Source organism: Hylobates moloch, unplaced genomic scaffold (assembly GCF_009828535.3).
Source record: "Hylobates moloch isolate HMO894 unplaced genomic scaffold, HMol_V3 SCAFFOLD_16, whole genome shotgun sequence".
NCBI classification, from domain to species: Eukaryota; Metazoa; Chordata; class Mammalia; order Primates; family Hylobatidae; genus Hylobates; species Hylobates moloch.
Window position 1 is genome coordinate 2,888,495 of NW_026652291.1, and position 14,216 is coordinate 2,902,710.

Genomic DNA, 14,216 nt, shown 5'->3' on the forward strand with positions numbered 1-14,216 from the left:
CAAAAAAAAAAAAAAAAAAAAAAAAAAAAAAAGACACAAGCTTTTATTTATTTTAAATTGCACATTACGCCTTTAATACACTGATCTAGAAAGAAAGATTTAGTACAGTTATGCTCAAAATGAATACTGGGTCCACATGGCAGGGCCAAGCAATTAGAATGTGATTCGGAAATCAGTCAGTAAAAGACATACTTGGACGTGATCAAGAGGCATTTCACTGCCACAAAACAAGGTAGCGGAATGATTCGAAAACCCATAGCAGGATGCAATCCTACCCCTTAGAGGTCAAGGAGCTTATCCCATATTGGTGTGAGGAATGGCTTCTTTTCCTTTTTTTTTTTTTTTTTTTTTTTGTTGTTGTTGTTGTTGATACAGAGTTGTGATCTAGAGTGCAATGACATGATCTTGGCTCACTGCAACCTCTGCCTTCTAGGCTCAAGCGATTCTCCCACCTCAGCCTCCAGAGTAGCTGAGACTACAGGCACACACTACCATGTTTGGCTAATTTTTAATTTTTTTTGGAGAGATGAGGTGTCACTACATTGCCCAGGCTGGTTTCAACCTCCTGGGCTCAACAAATCTTCCCATCTCATCCTCCCAAGTAGCTGGGACCACAGGCACACACCACCATGCCTGGCTGATTTTAATTTTTTGTAGAGACAGGATTTTGCCATGTTGTCCAGGATGGAATGGCTTATTTTCTGATGACCACATGTGGGACTATTTGAACTGCCACTAAAAATCCTAGAAGGGGGCTGGGCGCGGTGGCTCATGCCTGTAATCCCAGCACTTTGGGAGGCCGACGTGAGTGGATCACGAGGTCAGGAGTTCGAGACTAGCCTGACCAACATGGTGAAACCCTGTCTCTACTAAAAATACAAACATTAGCCAGGCGTGGTGGCAGGCACCCGTAATCCCAGCTACTCAGGAGGCTGAGGCAGGAGAATCATTTGAACCCAAGAGGCGGAGATTGCAGTGAGCTGAGATCGCACCATTGCCTGCCAGCCTGGGTGACAGAGTGAGACTCCGTCTCAAAAAAATAAAATAAAAAATAAAAAATCCCAGAAGGGTTTTTGTTTTGTATTATTTATACATACAGTTTTTTGTAAAAGTAAATCCAACACATGAACTTAATACAGGATTGCTCTCAACCTTCTAGAGCCACCTCCCCTGGGGTCAGGGAGGAAATAGTTGTTTTTTCACATCACCGTGCAGGTTACAGTCATCTTCCAGTGGAATGAGCAGAGCTCTCCTGACAGTGGCCTGACTAGAGAAGAGTACAGGATTGGCTCCTGGGGTCAAGCAGGCTCTCTTTGCTTCTCCTCTTTGGTCATGACAGCATGGTTCCTCCCGCAAAGGTCCTTAGTAAACAAGCCCTGGCAAAATCCCAAGTCACTACCTCTCAACTCTCTTGGATAAGAGGAGCTTTCTCCCTGCACCAGAGGTGCTATCTGACTAGATTATATGAAGGGAGTGGGTGCAGGAGACAAAAATGATTACAATGAAAATGGGAGCCATGAGTTCCCATTTGCAGCTCCAACGTAAGATGCCTGCAGATGTGGTCAGTGTGGCATGTGCAACAGGGAGGTGAAGAGGAATGGGTTGGGCATGGAGAGTGCTCCTTGAGAGAGCAGTCAGCCTGCTGGCCTTCACTTCTTGGCCTTGCCCTGGGCAGCCACAGCTTCCATGGCTTTATGCACGGTCTCTTCATCCCCAGGAACTCTTTTTATTCAGGGGCTTGATGGGCTTCAAGTTCTTGTCCAATTTATAGACAATGGGATTACCAGTTGGCAAGTTCAGCTCCACTATGGTGTCTTCAGAGAGACTCTCCAGCAGCTTTTAACTGACAATATCTTCATTTCTCCCCTTTACTTTTGAAAGAATCTTCTCAGATATAGAATTCTTAGTTGACAGTTTTCTTCTCTTGCTGCTTTGAATATATCAGCCCATTGCCTCTGGCTTCCAAAGGTTTTGACAAGAAATACCCTAATAAGCTTATTCAGGATCCCTTATATGTAATAGGTTAGTTCTCTGTTGCTGCTATCAAGATTCTCTGTCTTTTCAAAGTTTCATTATGTGCTCTGGTGAGTCTCTTTGAGTTTATTCTACTTGGAGTTCACTGAGTTCCTTGGATGTTTATAATCATGTCTTTCATCAAATTTGCATAATTTTTGGCCATTATTTCTTCAAATCATCTCTCTGTCCCTATCTCTGTATCTTCCTCCTTATGCAACTTCCACATGCATATGCTAGTCCACCCGATTGTGTCCCTAGGGTACCTTAGGCTCTGTTCACTCTCCAATCTTTTCTCATCCTGCTGCTCAGACTCAAATCATTTCCACTGTCCTTTCTTCATGTTCTTTCTTGAGACTCTTCAAATCTGCCTTTAAGAACGTCTAGTGAATTTTTCATTTCAAGCGTTTAGGCTCTAGAATTTCATTTGGTTTCCTTTTAGGTTTTCCATTTCCTTACTGTTGTTTCCATTTGTTCATACATCATTTTCTTGACTTTTTCTGTATCTTCCATTAGTTCTTTAAAAACATCTTTAAGATAGTTGTTTTAAAATCTTTGCCTAGTAGATCTGCCACTAAGGACTTTTCCCAGGGACAGTTTCTGTTGATTAATCTTTTTCTACTGAATGGGCATACTTTACCATTTCTTTGTATGCTCTGTGATTTTTCTGTTAAAACCTAGACATCTGAATCTAATAATGTAGTAAACTCATAATCACACTCTCCCTCAGGGTTTGCCATGTTTTTTTTTTTTTTTTTTTTTTTTTGAGACGGAGTCTCGCTCTGTCACCCAGGCTGGAGTGCAGTGGCGCGATCTCGGCTCACTGCAAGCTCCGCCTCCCGGGTTCACGCCATTCTCCTGCCTCAGCCTCTCCAAGTAGCTGGGACTACAGGCGCCCGCCACCTCGCCCGGCTAATTTTTTGTATTTTTAGTAGAGACGGGGTTTCACCATGGTCTCGATCTCCTGACCTCGTGATCCGCCCGCCTCGGCCTCCCAAAGTGCTGGGATTACAAGCGTGAGCCACCGCGCCCGGCGGGTTTGCCATGTTTTTACTACAGTTTTGCTTTCTTTTGGTTGTAGGCTTGCCTCCATGCTGAGGCTCAGCCTGAGTATAAACTGAAGGTCTTCTCTGAGGCACTGCCTTTCCCTGCCTCTGGTCATAGAACCAGCATGGTTCTAGGATCTATGCTCTTCAAGTATCACACTTTACTGCCTCAATATATAAATGAAAAAAGTAATTTATGAAAGAACAATTGTTGTGTTACTCTTTTATTTTTAAAATTATATATATTTATATATGTTATATATATGATATACAAAGGTCTTCTCAGCTTAGAAAGAAAAAAAGTAGAAATAGAATAAGTAACAAAAGAGGTAAGATGAGATAATCCAGCAATACTTTGCTAATGGTAATTTTAACACTGGAATTATAGGAAATTTTCATCTAATGAGCTTTTTTTTTTTTTTTGTGAGATGGAGTCTCGCTCTGTCGCCCAGGCTGGAGTGCTGTGGCGCAATCTCGGCTCACTGCAAGCTCCGCCTCCTGGGTTCACGCCTTTCTCCTGCCTCAGCCTCTCCGAGTAGCTGGGACTACAGGCGCCCACCACCACGCCCGGCTAATTTTTTTGTATTTTTAGTAGAGATGGGGTTTCACCGTGGTCTCGATCTCCTGACCTCGTGATCCACCCGCCTCGGCCTCCCAAAGTGCTGGGATTACAAGCGTGAGCCATCGCGCCTGGCCACTAATGATCATTTTTAAAGGAGAAATGATCAAGACTACCATCCTTAAGAATTCATACAGGTATATTGTGCAATCATTTAATAATTAAAAGTAGCTTCAATGACCAGGATAGAGTAATTAAATGTAAGGCCAAGTCCAAAAGAAAGGGTACAATTTCACATAATCTAAACTCTTGGTAATTTCCATCATTCAGAAAAATAAGAAACGTCAGTAACTTACAGGTTGTAAGATCTAGATTAATGCCATGGAAAGCATTAATCCAACTTGATGTGTTTAAAATAAATCATTAAAGCTGAAATAAGGTATCATCATACTTTTGCAGAAAAATAAATCTTGTGGATTTATTAGTACATTCCAAACAATATTTAAAAGAAAATCTTGGCTGGGCGCAGTAGCTCACGCCTGTAATCCCAACACTTTGAGAGGCCACTTCTCTACTAAAAGTACAAAAATTAGCCAGGCGTAGTGATGTGCACCTGTAATCTCAGCTACTTGAGAGGCCGAGGCACGAGAATTACGAGAATTACTTGAACCCCGGAGGCAGAGGTTGCAATGAGCTGAGATGCGCCACTGCACTCCAGCCTGGTCGCCAGAGCGAGACTCCATCTCAAACTGAAAACGATTCAAAACAGTGAATATTAAAACACTTTAGGTAAGAATGTGAAAACATGAGTCAAAAAACATCATGATACAACCACAAGAATGACAAATAAATCACATATTCAAATGAGAAAGCATTATGCTCAAGCATCCAGCTCCTTAGTAATCACTAAGTAATCAGTGTTCTAAAGGCTGTAGATCTGCAGAAATGCAGATATGCCTTTCAAATCAAAGGGTCCTCTAATATTCATCTTGAACAAGAAAAAGAAGACCAGAGTTTGTGTAACACTACTAGTAATTATCAAAAAGTTGCTAATGAGGAAACACTGCTACTCAATACAGAGAAGAAAAAAATATAATTTAGTTATAAATACTCATTTTTAACCAGCACAAGAAAGAAAACCATGCTATTACCTGTTCCATGTTGTACCCATGCTTTTCTTTGGCAATGGCAATGTATTCATCCACTGAAAAACAAGATGAGATGCCAGTAAACAAACTGAGGGACACAGTACACCCTATGGTCTGCTAGAATTGATATACGTGTATATTTCAGGACTGCTGACATGGTTTGGCTGTGTCTCCACCCAAATCTCATTTTGATTTGTATCTCCCACAATTCCCAAGTGTTGTGTGAGGGACCCAATAGGAGGTAATTGAATCATGGAGGATGGTCTTTCCTGTGCTATTCTCCTGATAGTGAGTAAGTCTCACAAGATCTGATGGTTTTAAAAAGGGGAGTTTCCCTGCACAAGCTCTCTTTGCCTGCCGCCATCCATGTAAAATATGACTTGCTCCTCCTCGCCTTCCACCATGATTGTAAGGCCTTCCCAGCCATGTGAAACTGTAAGTCCATTAAACCTCTTTTTCTTCCCAGTCTTGGGTATGTCTTTACCAACAGCATAAAAACGGACTAATACACTTGTCATGTACAAGACTAAAAATAAAGAACACATAGTAACAAAATGGAACCATTATAATACAGTTATTCATCCTGCAGAGAAATGTCTGAATGAATATTCTCAAATATTAATAGCAGTTATCACCTGGTGATGAGATTATGAGTCTTCTTTAAAAGAGAAAAACAAAAGCTCATGCCTGTAATCCTAACACTTCAGAAAGCTGAGGCAGGAGGATCCCCTGAGGCCGGGAGTTCTAGATTAGCCTGGATAACATAGTGAAATCCTGTCTCTACAAATAATTTTTAAAAATAATTAGTCAGGGCTGGATGCAGCGGCTCATGCCTGTAATCCCAGCACTTTGGGAGGCTAGGGCAGGCAGATCACTTTGAGGTCAGGAGTTCGAGAGCAACCTGACCAACATGGCGAAACCCCATCTCTACTAAAAATACAAAAATTAGCCGGGTGTGATGGCACACGCCTGTAATCCCAGCTACTCGGGAGGCTGAGGCAGGAGAATCGCTTGAACCCGGGAGGCAGAGGTTGTGTGAACCGAGATTGCACCATTGCACTCCAGCCTGGCGACAAAGCGAGACTCTGTCTCAAAAAAAGAAAAAAGGAAAAGGAAGACAAAACCTTTAGTTCTGCTTAAAATTTTCTACAACAAGTACTACTTTAAACAATATGTTTAGCAGTAAAAAGAAATATGAAATTGGGGGTCATTTTTAGTTTCAGCTCAGGATGAATAATGAACAAACTATTCTTTATGTTTTAAAAAATTCTTAAGAGATAGATTACGTGACCCAGTGCTTGGTATTTGCTTTCAAATATGTACTACTCCAACACAAGGTGGCTAGCTTTCAAGAACCATGGAAAATACCAAGGAAAACAAATTGACTCAACCTCCAGAAGAAGTTGCCACCCCCAAAGATGAATCAATTTCCTCCCTGAGGATATTCTAGTCTTTCTTCCCAAATGTACAAGAAAAAATAATGCACTAGTCAATAGCACTGCCATATGTTCATGCATGATTTTCCTTTATGAATTAAAAAAATAATAACACAAGCTAAAAAAAAAAATCAAGTAGCATAGAACTGTATGAAATAGGCAGTAAAATCCTGACTAGCCCCTATTCCCTCTTGGCTCCTAAATCTTTTTTTTTTTTTTTTTTTTTTTTTTTGAGACGGAGTCTCACTCTGTCGCCCAGGCTGGAGTGCAGTGGCGCAATCTCGGCTCACTGCAAGCTCCGCCTCCCAGGTTCACGCCATTCTCCTGCCTCAGCCTCTCCGAGTAGCTGGGACTACAGGCGCCCGCCACCATGCCCGGCTAATTTTTTGTATTTTTAGTAGAGACAGGGTTTCACCGTGGTCTCGATCTCCTGACCTCGTGATCCGCCCGCCTCGGCCTCCCAAAGTGCTGGGATTACAAGCGTGAGCCACCGCGCCCGGCCGGCTCCTAAATCTTACTCTCTAGGTACAACGGCCAAACTTAGAGAAAACAGGCTCAGAGTGATCCACTTTCCCAGTATGACACAAAGAGTAAACAGAGGAGTCCTAATAAAAGTCTGAGCTTCTACATCTTAGTTTGCTGTGCGATTATACCAAAAGCGTGCTCCCAGCTCTGGGAGAACTGTCAACCAATTTAGGAAACAGAAATCAATTTTGAAAAAGAATTCCAACTCTTATAGAAGCATGTATTCTAAAAATTGGGGAAAATATTCCATTGACAAAAGAAAAAGTCAACCTAATTCAAACAGCAACTAATTATATACTGCAGCTCAATATTAATTCTAATACTAAGCCACTAATTTTTGATTTGTTTTAATATTTAAAATAGTTACAAACTGGTTACTTCACTCAGATTACAGTAAAATTTCAATTTACTTGAAAGTTAGCAAATGACAAATGAAATGACCATAGCTCGTCACAAAAGTATAACTGGTGATTTTAAAAAGCAGGGCAGGGGCCAGGCGCAGTGGCTCACGCCTGTAATCCCAGCATTTCGGAAGGCCGAAGCGGTGGATCACAAGGTCAAGAGATCAAGATCATCCTGGCCAACATGGTGAAACCCCATCTCTATTAAAAATACAAAAATTAGTTGGGTGTGGTGGCGCTTGCCTGTAGTTCCAGCTACTTGGGAAGCTGAGGTTGCAGTGAGCCAAGATCGTGCCACTGCACTCCAGCCTTGGTGACAGAGCAGGACTTCATCTCAAAAAAAAAAAAAAAAAAAGCAGGGCAGGGAATTACTCCAAAGTATGTCCCTTGCTTTTTACTTCATAATACAGTAGATTATGCCAAATAAAAGTGCTCTCAGATTCTAAAAAAACGTCAGATGAGGCTGCTCAAACAGGTGGTTCTGTATACTTGGCCAGAACCCTGCAGAGAGACACAGGTAATGTGGGGGTTCATACTGGAGGAGATGAGATGCAAATGGCAGCATACCAGACCTAGAAACAGACAGCAGGCCAGCTGATTAAAAACCAGCTCATGAGATGCACTCAGGAGTATGTAAGGACAGAAGGTGAAAACAATCTGCGGTAAATTGAGGGTCAACTCTGGAGAAGGTCTGCTTCTTTAAAACTGGCTTGAAGGGCTCCTTCCTTTAATAAATACTTGGTGAATGAACAACAAATGAACCTTAAGCTTCTGCTGTAAATCTCAAGTCTCAGAGCACACTATTATCTACCTTAACTGAGTAAGAATGTTTGTGTGATCACCAGGAGCATGATCTTTGAGCAAACACATGCACAGGCTGAACCAGTGATGCAGGAGTCCCTGGAGTGGCCAGCACAGGGGCTAGTCCTGCCCGTGGTTCTTGGGCAGATGTTATCTGCTCAGAGTCCCTCCCGCTACATCAGTAACAAGGCCTGTAAAGCCTGTGCCCACTGTCTGCAACCAGATTTAGCTACAAATTATAAGACACACACAAGCATTTGTTGAATGCTACTCCATTTTCATCTCCTCTTTTGTTTTTTAACTTAAGAATCAGCTGGTGATAGGAACAGTAAGACAGTAACAGTAGATTCGGAATGCTGCAGCTGAGGTTATACAGGACATCTGCCATATTGTAAACAATAAGGTATTCTTACTAAGGTGACCTTTAAAGTTACGTAACTTTTGGATTTTCTTGGATGGCCAGGTGTGGTGGCTCACACCGGTAATCCCAGCACTTGGGGAGGCCAAGGCAAGAGGATCACTTGAGGTCAGGAGTTTGAGACCAGCCCGGCCAACATGGTATAAAACCCCGTCTCTACTAAAAATACAAAAATCAGCTGGGCATGGTGGTGCGTGTCTGTAAACCCAGCTACTTGGAAGGCTGAGGCAGGACAATTGCTTGAATCCTAGAGGCAGAGGTTGCAGTGAGCCGAGATCGTGCCACTGCATTCCAGCCTGGGCAACAGAGCGAGACCCTGTCCAAAAAAAAAAATTTTTTTCTTGGAGATCACCCTGATGACTCAAATCTAAAGTAAAGGAAGAAAGCACTCTACTGTAGTTACTGTAGTTACTGTAGTAACTACTTAAATGAAGACACATGGTGTGTCTACTAGGTGCTCAGAAGGTTGTGATGAAATAAGTTAATGAACCAGGAGCCCTCTAGCCTGTAAAAGGAATTACCATCTAATACCTACTAGCAAATAGATACTTTTTCATTCTTTTCGTTGTTCCCAATGTCCAACAAAAATCAGACAGACATTTGCTGAATGAATGCCTGGGGTGCTGTAATATGTACAATGTCAACATTTGAGGTTTCCTGTCCCACAAGATAAAAGGCAGCACAGGTTATGTACAGGGTAAGAAAGACCCAGGTCAAATCCTGGCTCTGTCTCAAAATAAAATGAGTTTGTCTAGCAGTGCACGGCACACAGTCAGCACTGTATGACTATGTTATCTTTAGCAACGCCCTGACCTTCCCAAGAATTAGTTCTCACCAATAAAGCCAGGTTATCACCTAACTGGGAAAATGACACCACAGTAGGTACTCCTCCTCCTCTCCTCACAGAATGTTCTGGACTAGAGTTTACTCAGAATATAGCCATCTGCACAAGCAATGCTGTTGACAGACCTTGTCTCTTACTGTATTCCTGCTCTACATAATGCTCAGCTTTTGTTTTCTTTAATCAAGGGACATGGATATCTACCATACTTTTCAGAATCCCTGGTGCAATTCCCTTCCCACCACCTACCCTGTTCCTTTACAGAGTTATACCAGTAGCTACTGGTAGGACAGCAATGAAAATGAAAAGTGCACTTTTCAAAACCTCCCACGTGGTTTCCTTAAGTGAAGCAAAAAAAAAGCTTTCAACCCAAGAAAATTAAATGTGTTCCCAGCTACCCTTATAAAAAAAACAAAAGATAAGCAGATGCTTAAAAGTCAGTGGATAAAAGATGAAACAGGAAGGAAGAGGAGCAGGAGAAATACAAGCTACCTACAAAAAACTGCTCTTAAAGAAAACAGGGGCCGGGCGCGGTGGCTCACGCTTGTAATCCCAGCACTTTGGGAGGCTGAGGCGGGCGGATCACGAGGTCAGGAGATCGAGACCACGGTGAAACCCCGTCTCTACTAAAAATACAAAAAAAAATTAGCCGGGCGTGGTGGCGGGCGCCTGTAGTCCCAGCTACTCGGAGAGGCTGAGGCAGGAGAATGGCGTGAACCCGGGAGGCAGAGCTTGCAGTGAGCCGAGATTGCGCCACTGCACTCCAGCCTGGGCGACAGAGCGAGACTCCGTCTCAAAAAAAAAAAAAAAAAAAAAAAAAAGAAAACAGGGATCCGTGGGGACTTTTCCAACTCTGGCAACAAGAATCTTAATTCTGCCCCTTATCAATTAAAAATTCACCAATCTGGAAGGGAGGAGCCACTGAGGGCAGGGACTCGTGAAGTAAATGCTGATAAGGACAATAAGCAAAGTCCACGCTGCTCAAGAAAATGCTAGCACGTTTCTATAGGCCCGGGCATCTGCACCCATCACCCTTCCCCAATGTACAGGGTGCGCAAAGCGGGCCTGCCTGTGCAACCTGGCTGACATTCCAGTCTGTCGGTCAGAAGCAGAAGAATCCATCCACTGCGTTTTACCATTATGGAGAGCATAGGTGAAAGAGTTATGGGCTTCCTCATAATATCACCTAAAGACAGAATGTGAAATCCTCATTCTTCAAAAAAATTTATAAAATTCCAAAAGCCTAATCAAGCATTTACTGAATTAAACTTACTATGCACAAAGCACTGTATTAAATAGCAAGCCAAAATAAAAAGCAAAAATGAACTGATTTCCCACAGTAGCTTGAGACAACACACAGGTAACAGAAGAGAACACACAAAATAACAACACAGATGTAGGACAGTATGGGAATGCCAAGTCATCAGATGACAATAAATGATCAATGAAGGAATGCTTCCTAAAGGTTCAGCATCTATACCGACAAGCAGAAACAACAGCTAACATTTGAGAATTTATTATTTATGAGCCATTGTTTTAAGCTCTTTACAATGTTTTTTTTTTTTTTTTTTTTTTTTTAAATCTTCTCTGATAGTTCCATTATCACTCTCATTCACAAAGAAACAGGCTCACAGAAGTAATCTGGCTAGGGTCACACAGCTGGTAAATATCAGATAAGGTATAAGGTTTAAGACCTCTATGCACTGGGCGCAGTGGCTCACACCTATAATCCCAGCACTTTGGGAAGCTGAGGTGGACGGATCACAAGGTCAGGAGTTTGAGACCAGCCTGGCTAACATGGTGAAACCCCGTCTCTACTAAAAAAACAAACAAACAAACAAAAAAATTAGCCGGGCATGGTGGCTCATGCCTGTAATCTCAGCTGCTTGGGAGGCTGAGGGAGAAGAATTGCTTGAACCAGGGAGGCAGAGGTTGCAGTGAGCCGAGATCGCACCACTGCACTCCAGCCTGGGCAACAGAGCAAGACTCCATCTAAAAAAAAAAAAAAAAAAAAAAAAAAAACAACCTCTACGCACAATTCCTCCCTCCTTCCCTCCCTTCCTTCTTTTAAAAAAGACCAGCCAGGAGCAGTAATGACAAGCGGGAAGAGAGAAGAACAAGGAGTTCCATCTGCAATTGTGAACAATCAGCTGAGATAACTCACTACCTTCGGACCAGCCAACACAGTTCTATCTCTTAAGGAGAAAAGATAGAGGCAGAAGGGCTCTTCAGATTAGAACAGCCTCCTTGGTACAGGGAACCAAGGCTAATCAACATACTGCATCTAGCTTGAATGAAGTTAATAGAACTGTGGTTGATGAAGTGACGGAAAGCAGGGGTAAGAAACAGATGGACGCTAAACTTCATTTGTTTCTATATTCATTTTAATTCAATGAATGAAATGCCCTAGTACCCTCAGTAAGTCTCAAGTGCAAAATAAGAGAGAAATGCAGATGAAAATTGCCACAGTAACCTTAACTCACCCTTCCCTCCCCCTAGATACTGCAGATATTCAGAACACCGTGTGATCTTGCATATTCTATGCAGAGCAATAGGCTGGCACCATATGGTGGGCTGATGACAAGGCTTATAGCCTTCTTAGAGCTTTTTAAAAAAATTATTTTTGAAACTTGCTGTAGGATTAGGTACCACAGAGGAAATATGACACCAATTTCTCTCTCATCACTCAACTGAACATGCAAAAATTCTCTTTAAAAATACAGTAACAAATATCGTGGCATCTTTTATTATTAAAATAAGAAATGAGTTATCACACCTTGCTGAGAATCAAAATGAGCTTAAATCATTTAAGTAAAGCAATTGTGCCACCTGGTGGGCACAGACATTACTACAGTAAACATCTGAATGCTCCCTCTGTGGGGTGGAGAACAGCACAGGAAGCCAAGCCAGAGGCCTCTGCCTGAGGATTTCACCAACCAGTCCTTCCAAGTAGGCAACAAAATGTACTTTCTTTATAAAAATGCTATTTCTTGGCAGGGCGCGATGGCTCACGCCTATAAAAAAATCCTAGCACTTTGAGAGGCCGCGGCGGGCGGATCACAAGGTCAGGAGATTGAGACCATCCTGGCTAACACGGTGAAACCCCATCTCTACTAAAAATACGAAAAAAAAAAAAAAATTAGCGAGGCATGGTGGCGGGCACCTATAGTCCCAGCTACTAGGGAGGCTGAGGCAGGAGAATGGTGCGAACCCGGGAGGCAGAGGTTGCAGTGAGCGGAGATCGTGCTCCAGCCTGGGCAACAAAGCGAGACTCCATCTCAAAAAAATAAATTTTAAAAAAGCTATTTCTTAGTGGGAGTTTGTTAAAATCCCACTTTATAGAATAAGTCAGTCCCCAACCCCAATCCCCAGAGAAGTGACTTGTCTGAAGCTTGTCTTGGCAGAGTACACCAGTAGTTAGTTGCTGGGAGGGCAGCGACGAAAATGAAAAGTGCATTTTTCAAGATCTCTCACATGGTTTCCTTAAGTGAAGCAAAAGTAAGTTTTTAACCTTAGAAAATTAAATGTGCTCCAGCTACCCTCATAAAAAAACAAAAGGTTGGCCAGATGCGGTGGCTCACACCTATAGCCTGTAATCCCAGCACTCTGATAAGCCAAGATGGGAGGATTACTTGAGCCCAGGAGTTTGAGACCAGCTTGGGCAACATAGTGAGCCCCTATTTCTTAAGATTAAAAAAAAAAAAAAAAAAAGCATAAATGCTTAAGGTGATGGATAAAAGATAAAAGACGAAACAGGAAGCAGATAAACAGAAATACAAGCTACCTGCATCAAATTGCTCCAAACAAAGAAGGGGACCCTCAAGGACTTTTCCCCAACTTTCTATCTCTGGCAGCAATAATCTTGATTCTGTCCATTAAAGATGAAAGAGAGTCTGTGTTATAGGAAGGCTGGGTGGGTTCTTTAGCTCTGAAAAGGAAGCTAAACCCCGTTGTGACACACGAGTATGAGAGGGCAGGCTCTCCTGCCTGTGAGAGGGAGTTGGGAGGGGCAGGCTCTCCCACTGTTAAGTCCCACTGTTTGCAACGTGGAGGGTTTTCTATTCTTCATCCAATAGAGTAGCCTTCAATAAGCACTGCTATATAAACAAGTTATTTAAGAGCTTTCAAAGTAGGTTGCAACAAAGTGATCTTTTATAAAATATACTGTTTATGTTGATATTATTCTCCATTGATTTAACAAATCTTTCAGGCCTACTGTGTGCCTGGTGCTGCTTTGATAGCTGTGATTAAAATAGACAATCTCTGCCCTTATGGAACTCGCACGTCTTCCCCTCCCTCCCTTCCCCCATCCCCCTTCTCCCCTTCACCACTTCCCCCCTTCCTTCCTTCCTTCCTACCTTCCTACCTTCCATCCCTCCTTGCAGGAGTCTGTCTAGTATAGACAGCCTTGGCTAGTATAGAAATAGTCATACAAATAATGAATTCTAATTGTCATAAGTGACCGAGAAAAAGAACTATGGATGCACATAATTGAGAAACCTGATCTGCAGAATTAAGGAGGGCTTTCTTTTCAACTAGGGAGAGGACATTATAAATTTCTGTGTACTTGTGTTATTTATAGGAGGAAAAAAGAAGAAAATCTAAATGTTCACGAATGGGATGTGGGCTGGGAGCAGAAGCTCACGCCTGTAATCCCAACACTTTGGGAGGCTGAGGCAGGTCGATCACTTGAGGTCAGGAATTCAAGACCAGCCTGGGCAACATGGTGAAACCCCAACTCTACTAAAAATATGAAAATTAGCCAGGTGTGGTGGTACATGCCTGTAATTCCAGCTACTCGGGAGGCTGAGGCACGAGAATTACTTGAACCTGGGAGGCGGAGGTTGCAATGGGCTGAGACCGTGCCACTGCACTCTAGCCTGTGCAACAGAGCAAGACTGTCTCAAAAAAAAAAAAAGAAAAGAAAAGAAAAAGGAAAAGGAGGAAGGAAGGAAGGAAGGAAGGAAGGAAGGAAGGAAGAGATGTGGTTGAATAAATTATGCTACAAGATGTGATATTATTCAGGAT

The 14,216-nt window shown here is 42.5% G+C and overlaps 1 protein-coding gene across 2 annotated transcripts in view; it reads right to left on the reverse strand.

Moving 5' to 3' along the window:
* RCOR1 (REST corepressor 1) overlaps nt 1-14,216 on the reverse strand; it is a 137,234-nt gene that overhangs the window by 31,325 nt on the left and 91,693 nt on the right. For both annotated transcript variants that reach the window (XM_032179769.2, XM_058429657.1), the window contains one exon: nt 4,770-4,822. In XM_032179769.2, the coding sequence (XP_032035660.1) occupies nt 4,770-4,822 (53 nt within the window). The remainder of the gene's footprint in view (nt 1-4,769; nt 4,823-14,216) is intronic.